The 12,744-nt window shown below is 32.3% G+C and overlaps 1 protein-coding gene across 1 annotated transcript in view; it reads left to right on the forward strand.

Annotated features, from left to right (window-relative positions):
• LOC109058355 (transport and Golgi organization protein 1 homolog) overlaps positions 1–12,744 on the forward strand; it is a 30,392-nt gene that overhangs the window by 14,102 nt on the left and 3,546 nt on the right. The window contains 19 exon segments of the mRNA XM_042778169.1: positions 29–117; positions 197–274; positions 366–476; positions 570–641; positions 1,880–1,984; positions 2,066–2,188; positions 2,281–2,380; positions 3,557–3,612; positions 3,686–3,776; positions 3,866–4,004; positions 5,543–5,705; positions 5,781–5,816; positions 5,944–6,011; positions 6,098–6,195; positions 7,619–7,732; positions 7,979–8,047; positions 9,160–9,209; positions 9,366–9,422; positions 12,162–12,399. Coding sequence (XP_042634103.1) covers positions 29–117; positions 197–274; positions 366–476; positions 570–641; positions 1,880–1,984; positions 2,066–2,188; positions 2,281–2,380; positions 3,557–3,612; positions 3,686–3,776; positions 3,866–4,004; positions 5,543–5,705; positions 5,781–5,816; positions 5,944–6,011; positions 6,098–6,195; positions 7,619–7,732; positions 7,979–8,047; positions 9,160–9,209; positions 9,366–9,422; positions 12,162–12,399 — 1,857 coding nt within the window.

The following is a 12,744-nucleotide window of genomic DNA, read 5'->3' on the forward strand; positions in this document are numbered from 1 at the left end:
TATTTTACATCATCTTTTCTTTTTGCAGTAACTGAAAAGCAGCTTAGAGACAAGATCCAGCAGCTTCTCCGCGAGAAATCTGACGCTGCTAACAAGATCTCAGAACTGAGTGACATGGTAAATTTCACTGACTCGTCTTTGACAGGCTTACTGCTTTCAGTACAGGCTGGTGAATCTGACATTCGTCTCCTCACAGATAAAAGAGCGTGAAGAACGGCTGAAAAACTCTGAGAGATCTCTGAGCTCCAGCCAGCAAGAAATGAAAGTGCTGAAGGTGAATCACAGCGGCAGGGTTCATCCGTCACGGTCTCAGTTCCCTCACGGTGCACATTAGTCTAATGTGGTTTGTTGTTTTCGCTGACTAGAACCGTCACCAGAAGCTCCAGAGCCAGTGGGAGCAGATGTCTGGGAGCGTTTCACAGCTCAACCAGAAAATAGCAGACACACAGCAAGAAAATTCAAATCTCAGTGAGAAGGTAAGCTTTGGTTTCTTTTATTTTTTATTTTTTTGCCACTGTGATTATCATCCCTCAGATTTTTCATAACCTTTTTGTTTTTCTCTCAACCTAATTGCCAAAATGCACCTGAGAATCGAGAAATACCAGAAAACGCTGAAGAGCTATGACGAGGAGCGTGCAAAGGTAACTTGTGCTGCGGGAGCTGATCTCTGCAGATGTTATATATCTCCATGGATAGTTGTGGTAATACAGGACAGTGTGTCAGCGCTCGGGGGCGGGTCCTGAGTAATATGATGTCATACTGCTCAGAAAATCAAACGGCTTGATCATTGGGACTCTTTAGATTTTTGGGGGATTAAAAAAAGGCTAATTTTAGGGTACTTGTGTCCACTCACTGCTATATAAAAGTGAATTTTGCATCCGATGTTCCCTTTATAAGTTTTAAGTAGAATGTTTTATTTATTTATTTATTTTTTCTAGTAAATTTCACATCATTCTTCCATTATATCATCATATATATTAATTATCAACTACATTTTGAATATCATAATTGATAATCATAATTATCATCACTATATATATACACAACACGCTATATTTCAGTATTTGAATTGGTCCACAAAAATGTGAAAAGAAAATTAGTTTTTTGTTAAATTTGTTTCATTTATAGTTTGCTTTCTAAATAATAAAAATACTAAGACCTTCACTTTTTTCCCAGTATTTTTTAATAACTGTTTTAAAATAGATTTTATCATCATTGAATATTAATTCTCAGCTAAATTTTGATCATTATAATTTATTCAATTATTATATCCTTGGATATGTAGTTTTTTTTCTGTAAAATGACTTAAATTCTTTTGTAGTGTTATTTTAGTATCATTTAGATACCACTATAGTTTTTATTAATATTTAGAATTTTTTTTATTTTAATTTTTTTTTATATATATATATATATTTTTTTTATATATATATACATATAACACACACACACACACACACACACACACACACACATATATATACATATATACTGTGTGTGTATATGCATGCATATATATATATATATATATATATATATATATATATATATATATATATATATATATATATATATATATATATATATATATATATATAAAATGTATGTAGTTTTTAATTTAATTTCAGATTTATTTATGTACACCTAGATAAAAAATTTAAATGAGAAATTTTGCAACTATCTGGAATAAAATAAGGTGTTTTATTTTAGTTAACATTTATTTCCAAGTTACACATTATTGTAGTTTTAACTTTAGTTAACCATATCTGTTTTGTAGTCATTTGAAAATGTATCTGAATATTTGAATTAGTTCCCTCATGTCCTAAAGATGAAGATATGAAATATTCTGCATCTCTTGGGGTTTGTTTTGATTTGATAACAGGTCCACGTCCTCATGGATGAAGCCAAACTCAGAGAAGATGCTATTAGTGCCTTCAAGTGTCATTTTATGTGGTTAGAGGAGCTTTAAAGAGGGTTTAAGAGATATGTGAGTTCATGGTTTAGGTTCTGTGATTCTAGTAGGTAAGTGGGGGTTCGCCTGAACCTAATCATATTAATGTTCTGACAGCTCCTCCGTGATGCTAAAGACTGGCAGGAGAAGCACAAGAAACTGAGCGAGGAGATCCGAGTTTACCACAAATCCCAGAAAGAGCTGGAGGACGCTCTGGTGCACAAGGAGAATGAGATCGACGTGAGTGGAGCCTGTGGCATTTTATGTTATAGTGTGTTCTTTAAAATATCACGTTGTAGATGCATGGCGTCCCATGATTCTCTGGTGTCTAGGTTTTGTCCAGCTGCATTGCAGAGCTCAACCGTCTGGGAGCCTGTGATCCTGCAGAGCTACAGAAAGATGATGCTAGAATGTCTAATGGAGAAGATGCTGGTAAGCACTCTATTTCTATTTAAATGTGTTTTCCCTGTCCGTTTTTTTTGGCCTTTTGTCTTTTGGAGTTGCGTACATTTGCAGAGCCTCTCATCTATTCTAGAAGTGCTTGAGTCTGCTGTGAGCCGCAGATTTCAGAAAGTCATCTGCTGAGAAAAGAAATATCAGAAGTGTATGTTTTACTTCTGCTCACGAGTGCTGAACTGCACCGTTATCTGGAACTATTTTGGATTTGATAGATTTCAGTATAGATTACATTTATTTTATTCAAAATTTGAATAATTTGTTCTTCGTGCTGCAAGAGGAACGATGTTTATAGAATGAGCTTTGATTGTTTTGTTGCATAGCAACCATAAAAAGACAGTTATTGTGATTTATTAATGATGGGAAAAATATGGGAATTTGGGAAAAATATTGTTGCAATAAAAAAGCTGTTTGTTTGTATGCACAATTTGGCCAAAAATGAATTTTTAAATTTAATAATAATATTTATTATTATTATTATTATTATTATTATTATTTATTATTATTATTATTATTATTATTATTATTATTATTATTATTAATATATTAAGCATAATTAAGCATAATTCTAAATGAAATGTTAAACAAAATAGGATAATTATATTAGTAGTAGTAGTAGTAATAGTAATATTTTAATTTATTAATTTAATGCATTTAATATTGATATATATATATATAATATATATATATATATATATATATATATATATATATATATATATATATATATATATATATATTATTTTTTTTTTTTTTTTTTTATGTAACTTAAATAATTATATTAATAATATAAAAAAGTTATTATAACAAATTAAACAAAATAGCTGTGATTCTAATATTACTGTAAAACAAAGTATTTACGAAAATAATTATTTTATTTTATGGTATAATTATAAACGTAATATCTTAATATCTTCATTTTCAAATGTTGAATGGTTGCAGCTTTATTTTGGTCTAATATTTGATAAATTGCCGTGATTTTGGTTTTATTGCGATTAGTCGTCCTCCCCTACATTTATTCAAATGAACATTGGCTTTATTGTCTTATTATTTTGCTGCTGTTTTAAACGAGCAATAATCTGCTCGAGGCTTGAAGATGGTTAGATGAAACATTCTCTCTGTTCTGAACAACAAGCGTCTGTTTTCTTTCAGAGACGAAGATGGACAGCATGAGACTGCGAATCAAACAGATGATGGACGTCTCCAGGGTACATGCGTCTGATTTTATTTGGAGGATAATGCAGCACTCTTCCGATTTCTAATGCAGTTTCTGTTTGACAGATCAAAGTGACTCTCAGCGTTGTTGAAGACGAGAGGAATCGCTGCATGGAGAGTCTCCTCGCCGAACAGAGAGCCAGACAGGAGCTGGAGGGTATGGAGACTGCGACCGTTCGCTCGATCACCTTCTGATCGGCTTTATACCTCTTCATCTAGTCATGTATTGTTTATTTTTGAATCTAGAGCAATATCAGAAGGTCATGCATGCCCAGATGAATCTGAGCAATGAGAAAACGCATCTGGAGAACCAGATGAAGACCCTGCAGCAGAGGCTGGAGATCACCACTGAACTCTACCAGCAGAAAGAGAACGCACTGCAGCAGTGAGAGCGCACACTTTACTCACACTGCACACCAGAACATCACAAACCCTTTACAAGAGCACAGATCAGAGCATTAGTTCAGGACTGCTGCAATAGAAGGATTTGAATTCCCTGTTTTAGTTAGTGTGCATGAAACGGTACAGAAGGTGTTCTACTAAGAAAAAGAATTATTTCAGTGTAGATGCTTGCTTTTTGTGTGCAGTTTATTCAAAATTTAAATAACAGGTTTTTCTTGCAGCAGGAGGACCAACTATATATATATATATATATATAATTAGGCCTGCATGATTATGGAAATGCCTTTTTGATTTCAGTTTAAAATGCAATTTAATTTTTTTTTAAAAAATACAATTGATGCATTGAATTGGGAAAATTTCGAGTTTGGAAAAATTATATATGTTTTTAAACCTTTTCAATTTAAAATGCAAAAAAAAAAAAGATATTTAACAAAATAAGATATATTAACATTGTAATAGTTCACTGTAAAAAATAAAAATTCTAATTAGATCCATTAGTTCAGGGAGTGTTGCCATATAATACATTTTTTTTAATTTCTATATTTTAAGTTAGTATGTATAACATTAAACTCTATAGAAGGTGTTCTGTTAAAAAACAATGAATAGCCTGAGAATAATGTGTAAAAAGCCAGATGTTATCTGTTATCAATACATTTAATTGGGGGTGTACTTTGGATATTTTTTTTTTTTTTTTTTTTTTTTTTTTTATTAAAATGCGAAATTTAAAACGACAACAAAATAAGATATATTAATATTCTCATAGTTCATTGTAAAACAAAGGAAAAAAAATCATACTCACATGAGATCCATTAGTATAAAAAGCCCATTATTGTGATCTGTAATCGATGCATTTAATTGGGACTGCACAATTTAGGGAAATATGATTTTTTATTTTTTATTTTTTTTAAGAAAAAAAATATATTAAACAAAAGGTATATTAATATTGTAATTCTTCAGCTTGAAATAAAAAATCAAGTGCTCAGATTAAATCCATTAGTTCAGTGTTGCTGATATGAGAGAGATAATTTCTTTTATTTATTATTTCCATGTTTTTAGTTACTGTGTTTTTTAAATATGATGAATGGCCTAAAAAATTAACTTTTTTTTTCATAGCATTTGAGGGGAAAAAAGCTCCAGCGTCAGTTGTCGGTTTGTGCAGTGGAAGTGCAGATGGAAACTAGAAATTTTGCACAAGTGCATGTTATGATACAAACTACCGTATTCGACACAGCTGTTGTGTATGATGCTGCATCCTAAATGATGCACAATACATTTACATTCACGCATTTAACAGGTGACTTGCAATAGAGGAACAACAGAAAAGAGCCAACAATATTCACAATATACAGTGCCAGGTTTATTAGACCGCTACAGCTAGAAAGCAGGAGAAACCGGAAGAAGAAATAGATGACTTAAATTCTGATCTGGCTGTTCAGGGTGACACAGATTTCACAGAAACTGAATTTCAAACCTCAAGTGCAGCCTGTGTTTCATGTCGCTGGATTGGTGATATGTGTGCAGGAAGCTGACTCAGGAGGAGCTGGAGAGGCGCGAGAAGGAGTCGAAGCTGTCGGAGGTGGACAGTAAAGCTCTGCTCTCAGAGGAGGAGCTGAGAGCCCTCAAACAGAAGATCAAGGACATCGAGGAGGAGATGCAGCAGAACGAACGCTCTCTGAAAGCGGAGGTGAGAAACCATTACATTGACAGAATCACTGTATCCTCAGCTCATTCTCACCTCCCTGCCATCGCTTTCTAACAGGTGGCAGTCCAGGAGAAGAAAGCCCATGAGAACTGGGTGAGTAATTACCAGGATTTGTCTTTGGAACAAAATGACTAAACTTAGACTTTAATAGTAATAATATTAGATAATACTGATATATCTACCGATGTATTAATTATACCTACTTGTTTATTTTCTGTAGCTGAAAGCCCGCGCCTCTGAACGAGCTCTGGTGGAGGAACGAAGAGAGTCGGCCGCACTTCACCAGAAGTGAGTGTTCAGATGCAGTCTCCTCCGTATCATTGCTGTTGTTGTCCGTGATGTTTCTGAACTCGGATGTTTGTGTGTTTGTAAAGGCTTGTGGAGTACAGAGATAAAATATCAGACCTGGAGCAAAGTCTGTTCAAACTCAACTCTGGACCTCCAGAGCGTTACATGCCGCCCCAGCGCCGAGGTGAGGAGTTTCTGTCCTCGTTCACACTTCACAGGGTCTTCACAACACACACCACCCACTGAATCACTGCCGCTGCTGCTGTCCGCAGTGCGTTTCACATGCTTTTGTCTTTGCATAATGTGGTGGTGTTGTTAACTAAAACGGTCAAAAAATAATTTTTGTTATTGTTATTAGATAAAAAATGTAAAAAAAAAAAAAAAAAAAAAAAAGTACTAAAATAACTGAAGTAAAAATAAATTAAAGAAAACAATTTTTTTTTTTTTTTTGGCAAAATCATATTTTAGACACAGGCATTCATTCTTGGATAAATGCAATGTTATTTTGTTGATTTAAAAACTAATCAAATCATTGTCATTAATTGAAATAAAGCAGAAATAGAAATATTAGATGTAAAACAAACAAAACAAAATATTTTTTGAAATGTTGCCTAGGTGATTAAAATAACTAAAATGTAAAAAAAATCATTAATGATAAATAGAAAACATATGTTATTGTTAACCAAAACTATTAAAAATTGTTTTCATTAATTGAAATAAAATTAAAATCAAATGAATATAATTATAAGATAAAAACTTATAATAGCTAGATAGAAAAAATATTTTTTAAAAACTCCAAAAACTAATGACAATGACAAAAGCATATTAAAAAAAAAAACTAAAACTAAAAAACTATCATTCATGCAAAATATAAATTCGTTGTTAAAAAAACTGACAAATTATGATGACAAATGCATTCAGTCTTGTATAATGCTATATTGTTATTGTTAACTAAACTAAAAATCTTTATTAATTAAAATAAAATGTAAATATTAGATAAACTAAAAGATCAGCTAAAATAAGTACTAAAAGCAGTAAAACTGAAAAAAAATCATTAATGATAAATAGAAGAATTGTTATTGTTACTATTAAAAATCGTTTTCATTAATTGAAATAAAATTTAAATAAAATATAGTTATTAGATAAAAACTTAATAGCTAAATTAAAAAAGTATAAAAAAAACAACAACTCCAAAATCTAATGACAATGACAAAAGCATATAAAAAATTACTAAGAGCTGAAAATTAAAATGAAAGCAAATTAAAAAATAGCTACTATATTAGTATACAAATAATAATAAGGTAACACTGGTATAATGTAAGTCTATTAAATCCAGAGTGGATACAAGCAGTATTTTATTCCCTTTTTATCTGAAATTTTACATTTTTCCAAAGTAAAAAAAAAAAAAAAAAGCAAAAGCAATTAAATATGCAGTTTTTAAAAACACTCATCAAAATAAAGTACTTTTTCACTTTTTTTTTTCTTTCTGCTACTTTTGTGAGGTTTGTCAGACTCGGCGACAGTAACCGAGGGGCGGAGCTTAGCACAGGGTTTATTGCTCTTATGTGTCCGGTTGTGTCATTGGCTCATTGTTTCTGATTGAGCAGGTGATTTGTACGGGCCGTCTCCTGTGAGTGGGGGGGCTCCCTCTCCTCCTCTCATGATAGAGGGTCCCGGACGCCCCCCCTCTGCTCCTGTAGGGCGACGGGGCGATCCGTTCGGTGAGTCGCCGCTGCGTCGTCCTCCTCCCCTTGACATCAACTTTATCCTCTCCTTTCATTTCCAGCTTTCCTGTTTTTGAGTCGCTCTGCGTTTTTAGCTTTGCTGTCATTTCCCCTTCAGTTTCTCTCCTTCAGTCTTCCTCATTTAAAGCGTTCCTGATGTGTCTGCTCCTGAGCCCCAGCCTCTGATGGCAGGATGAAATGACTGATAACCGCTCTTAAATAATCACTTGTGATCTGTTCCAGGTCCACGACCCCCGTCTGACCCTCACGGACGCTTCTCAGACCTCGGACACCCGCTGCCCTCCAGACCAGGTGCTTATGATACCGCCTGTTATAAAGCAGCAAAGAAGACTGGGTTTATTTGATCAAAAATACAGTGGAAAATTTGAAATATTGTTGCAATTTAAAATAACTGTTGTCTGTTATATTGTATTTTATTTCTGTGAATTTTCAGCATTATTACTCCAGTCTTCAGTGTCACATGATCTTCAGAAATCATTCTAATATGATGATTTATTTTTCTGATTATTATCAATGTTGAAAACATTCGTGCTGCTTCTTCATATTTGTGTGGAGACCATGATACATTTTATCTTTCAGGATCCTTTGATGAATAGAAGGTTCAAAAGAAAAACATTATTTGAAATAGAAATCTTTTGTAACATTATAAATGTCTTCACTGGCACTTTTAATCAATTTTTTTAATATTTAAAAAAATATTTATAAAAAAAAACTAAAATAAGTACCAAAATAACTAAAACTGAAATAAAAATAAATCAAAGCTAAATAAAAAAAAAATGATACAAAAAAATATGACACTGGTAATTTTTTGTTTTGAAATATAGCTGAAATAAAATAAAATCTAAATGTTAGTTGAAAAGCTTAAAAACTTAAATGAAAATTCGAAATGTTGACTTCTAATCTAAAATTAACGCTAAATAGAGAAATTAAAAACATTATTTAAATTTTTTTGTTATTGGTTGATGAATAGAAAGTTCAAAAGAACAGTATTTATTTGAAATATATATTTTTTTCCTTTTTTTTTTTTTAAATAAATTCAATTCAAGTTTATTTGTATAGCGCTTTTTACGATACAAATCATTGCAAAGCAACTTTACAGAAAATTAAGTTTCTACAATATTTATTAGTAGCTTATCAGTGGTGCATACGGCAGAAATGTTCGGAAAAATCAATAAAAGACGTAAACAAACAGACGATCCACACTATTAACAGCAATTATGCAATCAAACTTATAGCAAAATGTGTTAGTTCTGTATGTTGTTTCAGGGTTAGCATCATCTGAGGTCCTCTGAGGGGTGACCTGAATGTGGACTTTATCAGATGTGGTTTTGCATTGCACAGTTTAAGATCTACATTATATCTGCATTCACAGATGTATAAATGTCATGTTGTCTGTTTTTCAGAAATGTTTCCTCCGATGACTTCTTCTCCCTGTGCACATGATGGACCGATGGTAAGGATCACAGCTGTCATGTTTTTCTCTTGAGATTTTATGTACAATATATCCAAATGTGAGCGAGGAGATGTCCAGTAAATGTCTGCTAGAGACAGTCATGCGTATCTAGATGTTGTTCTCCATTAAACGGCGCTGGGTGTGTTTGATTTAAAGCAGACGGCACCGGTCAGTGAGACGGCCGAGGCCTCCGAGCAGGTCTCGTCTGAGCCCGTGAGTACAGCAGCTGGGTGCTGGGATGGACGGGACGGGTTTGTGCACAGTGCCAGGTTGCTTTGTCAGCTGTTTTGGGGTCTTCAGAGCCTGATTGAACACATGTCTGTCTGTTCACTTTCTAATTACCGTGTGGGTCTTGTGTTCAGGATGTGGCGTTTGTTTAACAAACCTCATGTCGGTGAGAGAGTTGCAGCATGTATAGGCCTGAAACATACTCTACACAAGTGCATGAATGCAAAATAGTTCTAGCCATGCAAGATTGTTTGAAATGAAACACAAGACTTTTGTGTCGCCACAAGCGCATAAGTATGTAAAATTGAATTGAATGTAAAATGACAATGCAATGCAAACAATGCAGCTTCATCTCTGCATGTCCTGCAACATTTTCCACTCATGCTTTTACACATTTTCATAACTTCTAACATTTTTGTGCACAGAAGTTTATAGAGTTTCAGCCGAATTCTGCCATAATAAAAGCTTGATGCTTTGAAATGTCCGAAGCTTAAATAGTTTAAAAATGCAAATATTTTATATATTATAAAAGCTTGAGTATCCATCAATAATGAATTTCGTAACACACAAATATTATTGTAGTGTAAAATAAAATATTTTTTTACAACACGGTTTCATTTATTTTTTTTTATAATTGGAGTTAGATTAATAATCAACAGTTATGATAATTATTAATTAAGCTTGAGGCATTGACGTGTTAAAAGCTTGAGAGTTTGAACATACGAAAGTGAATAATTTAAGACAAATGGAGCACAAAAGCAGTCTTTAAGTCACTGGGGGATATTTGCAGCAATAGACAAAAATACATTGTATGGGTCAAAATTATAGATTTTTATTTTATGCCAAAAATCATTAGGATATTAAGTAAAGATCATGTTCCATGAAGATATTTAGTAAATTTCCTACAGTAAATATATCAAAACTTAATTTTTGATTAGTGATATGCATTGCTAAGAACTTCATTTGAACAACTTTAAAGGAGATTGTCTCAATATTTAGATTTTTTTGTACCCTCAGATTCCAGATTTTCAAATAGTTGTATCTCAGAAGAATATCGTCCTCCTAACAAACCATACATCAATGGAGAGATTATTTATTCAGATTTGGTGTATAGATCTCAATTTTGGTTTTGTGGTCCAGGTTCATATATTAGCATTGCAACTTGTAGTGTAAAATACAAAATTATCATCAATCTTTATTTTATTTTACATCATACTTTTATTTTTATAATTTAATAGTCAACAATTATTATAATTATTATTAATAAAGCGTGAGGCTTTGAAATAAGACAAATTAGTATTGTAACTTTGTATAATTATTCTGTTTAATTTACAGTACAGTTAAGTAATTTGTCTTCATTTTTATAATTAGTTATATTAGTAATCAACAATTATTATTATTATTATTTTTTTTTATTATATTAATGATCAATAGAACTGATTATTATTAGGACTATTATTATTATTATTATTATTATTATTATTCAATGTGATTGGGTTCCTAAAACACCAGTGTGACCATTAAACAACATCAGAGAACTAATTTTACATCAAATTATTGAAATGAGTTAAAATCTCAGGGCGACTGGAATATTAAAATGTTTTATGTCTTCGATGTTCGGCTAACAGAAGGGTTTGTGTATCCCTGCGCTTGTTTCTGCTGTTGTTCTTGTATATAGTATGTTTCTGGCCTTGCAGTGGTTCACGGATGTCTGCTTGGGTCGGTTAACAGGAATCCGGCGTTAAATATACAGTACAGGTCAAAAGTTTGGAAACATTACTATTTTTAATGTTTTTGAAAGAAGTTGTATGCTTTTTTCTTATGTTCATAAAGCCTGCATTTATTTGATCAAAAATACAGAAAAAACAGTAATATTGTGAAATATTATTACAACTTAAAAATAATAGTTTTTCTATTTGAATATACTTTAAAAAAAAATAATTTATTCCTGTGATGCAAAGCTGAATTTTCAGCATCATTACTCCAGCCTTCAGTGTCACATGTAACATCCAGTCTATCACATGATCATTTAGAAATCATTCTAATATTCTGATTTATTATGAGTATTGGAAACAGTTCTGCTGTCTAATATATTTGATGAATAAAAGGTTAAAAAGAACTGCATTTATTCAAAATAAAATATATATATAATATATTCTAATAATATATTTTTTTTACTATCACTTTTTATCAATTTAACACATCCTTGCTGAATAAAAGTATTGATTTTATTTAAATAAAGAAAGAAAGAAAAATTACTGACCCCAAATTACTGACCAGTAGTGTATATTGTTATTACAAAATATTTATATTTTAAAAACATAGCTTCTTTTTTTTTTTTTTTTTTTTTTTTTAGTATCCTAAAAAAGTGTCACATGTTCTGAAAAAATATTAAGCAGCAGAACTGTTTCCAACTTTGATAATGAATCATCATATTAGAATGATTTCTAAAGGATCATGTGATAATGATCCTAAAAATTCAGCTTTGCATCACAGAAATAAATCATAATTTAAAGTATAACAAATTTAAAAACAATTATTTTAAATTGTAATAATATATCACAATATTACATTTTTTTCTGTATTTTTGATAAAATAAATGCAGGCTTGATGAGCAGAAGAAACTTCTTTCAAAAACATTAAAAATAGTAATGTTTCCAAACTTTTGACCTGTACTGTATATTTTATTTTTCATAACCTGTGGTTCTGTATCTTCTCCTCCAGCTCTCCAAGTCTCAGAGTCAGGGATCCTTCTTGCCGTCTCCCATCCGTGATTCTCCGGTTCCTCCACCAAAGTCGTATGGACCCCCAGTCATGCCGCCCAATGGACCGCCGCTGCCGCCCGTGATGATCCGACCTCCCAATGGCCACCCGCCAGAGCCGCGCTTCAGACCGCCACCCATGGACTCATACGGCCCTCCTCCTCCGATCGGCCCATTTGGACCCGTACCGCCACCGTTTGGTAATCTTCATTACCTTTGAGTCTACTACTTGTAAGATTGAGACCATTGTACATTTACATTTAGTCATTTAGCACAGAGGTCCCCAACCACCGGGTCGGTCCCCAACCACCGGGTCGCAAGAACATTCTGGGAAAAATGTATATGTATAGATATGACACCCAGTTATTTATTTATGTTAATGATTGTTCTAGGGTTGCACGATTACGACAAAAAACGTAATTGTCGATTATTTCCTTAAAACTGTAATTGCGATTAATTACGATGATCACAACTTACATATATAAATGGTATTATAATGTTATACTAAAACAATGGAAAAACCCAAAACAAAAAACATATCTTAA

The sequence above is a fragment of the Cyprinus carpio genome, chromosome A20 (assembly GCF_018340385.1).
Source record: "Cyprinus carpio isolate SPL01 chromosome A20, ASM1834038v1, whole genome shotgun sequence".
Classification (NCBI taxonomy): Eukaryota; Metazoa; Chordata; class Actinopteri; order Cypriniformes; family Cyprinidae; genus Cyprinus; species Cyprinus carpio.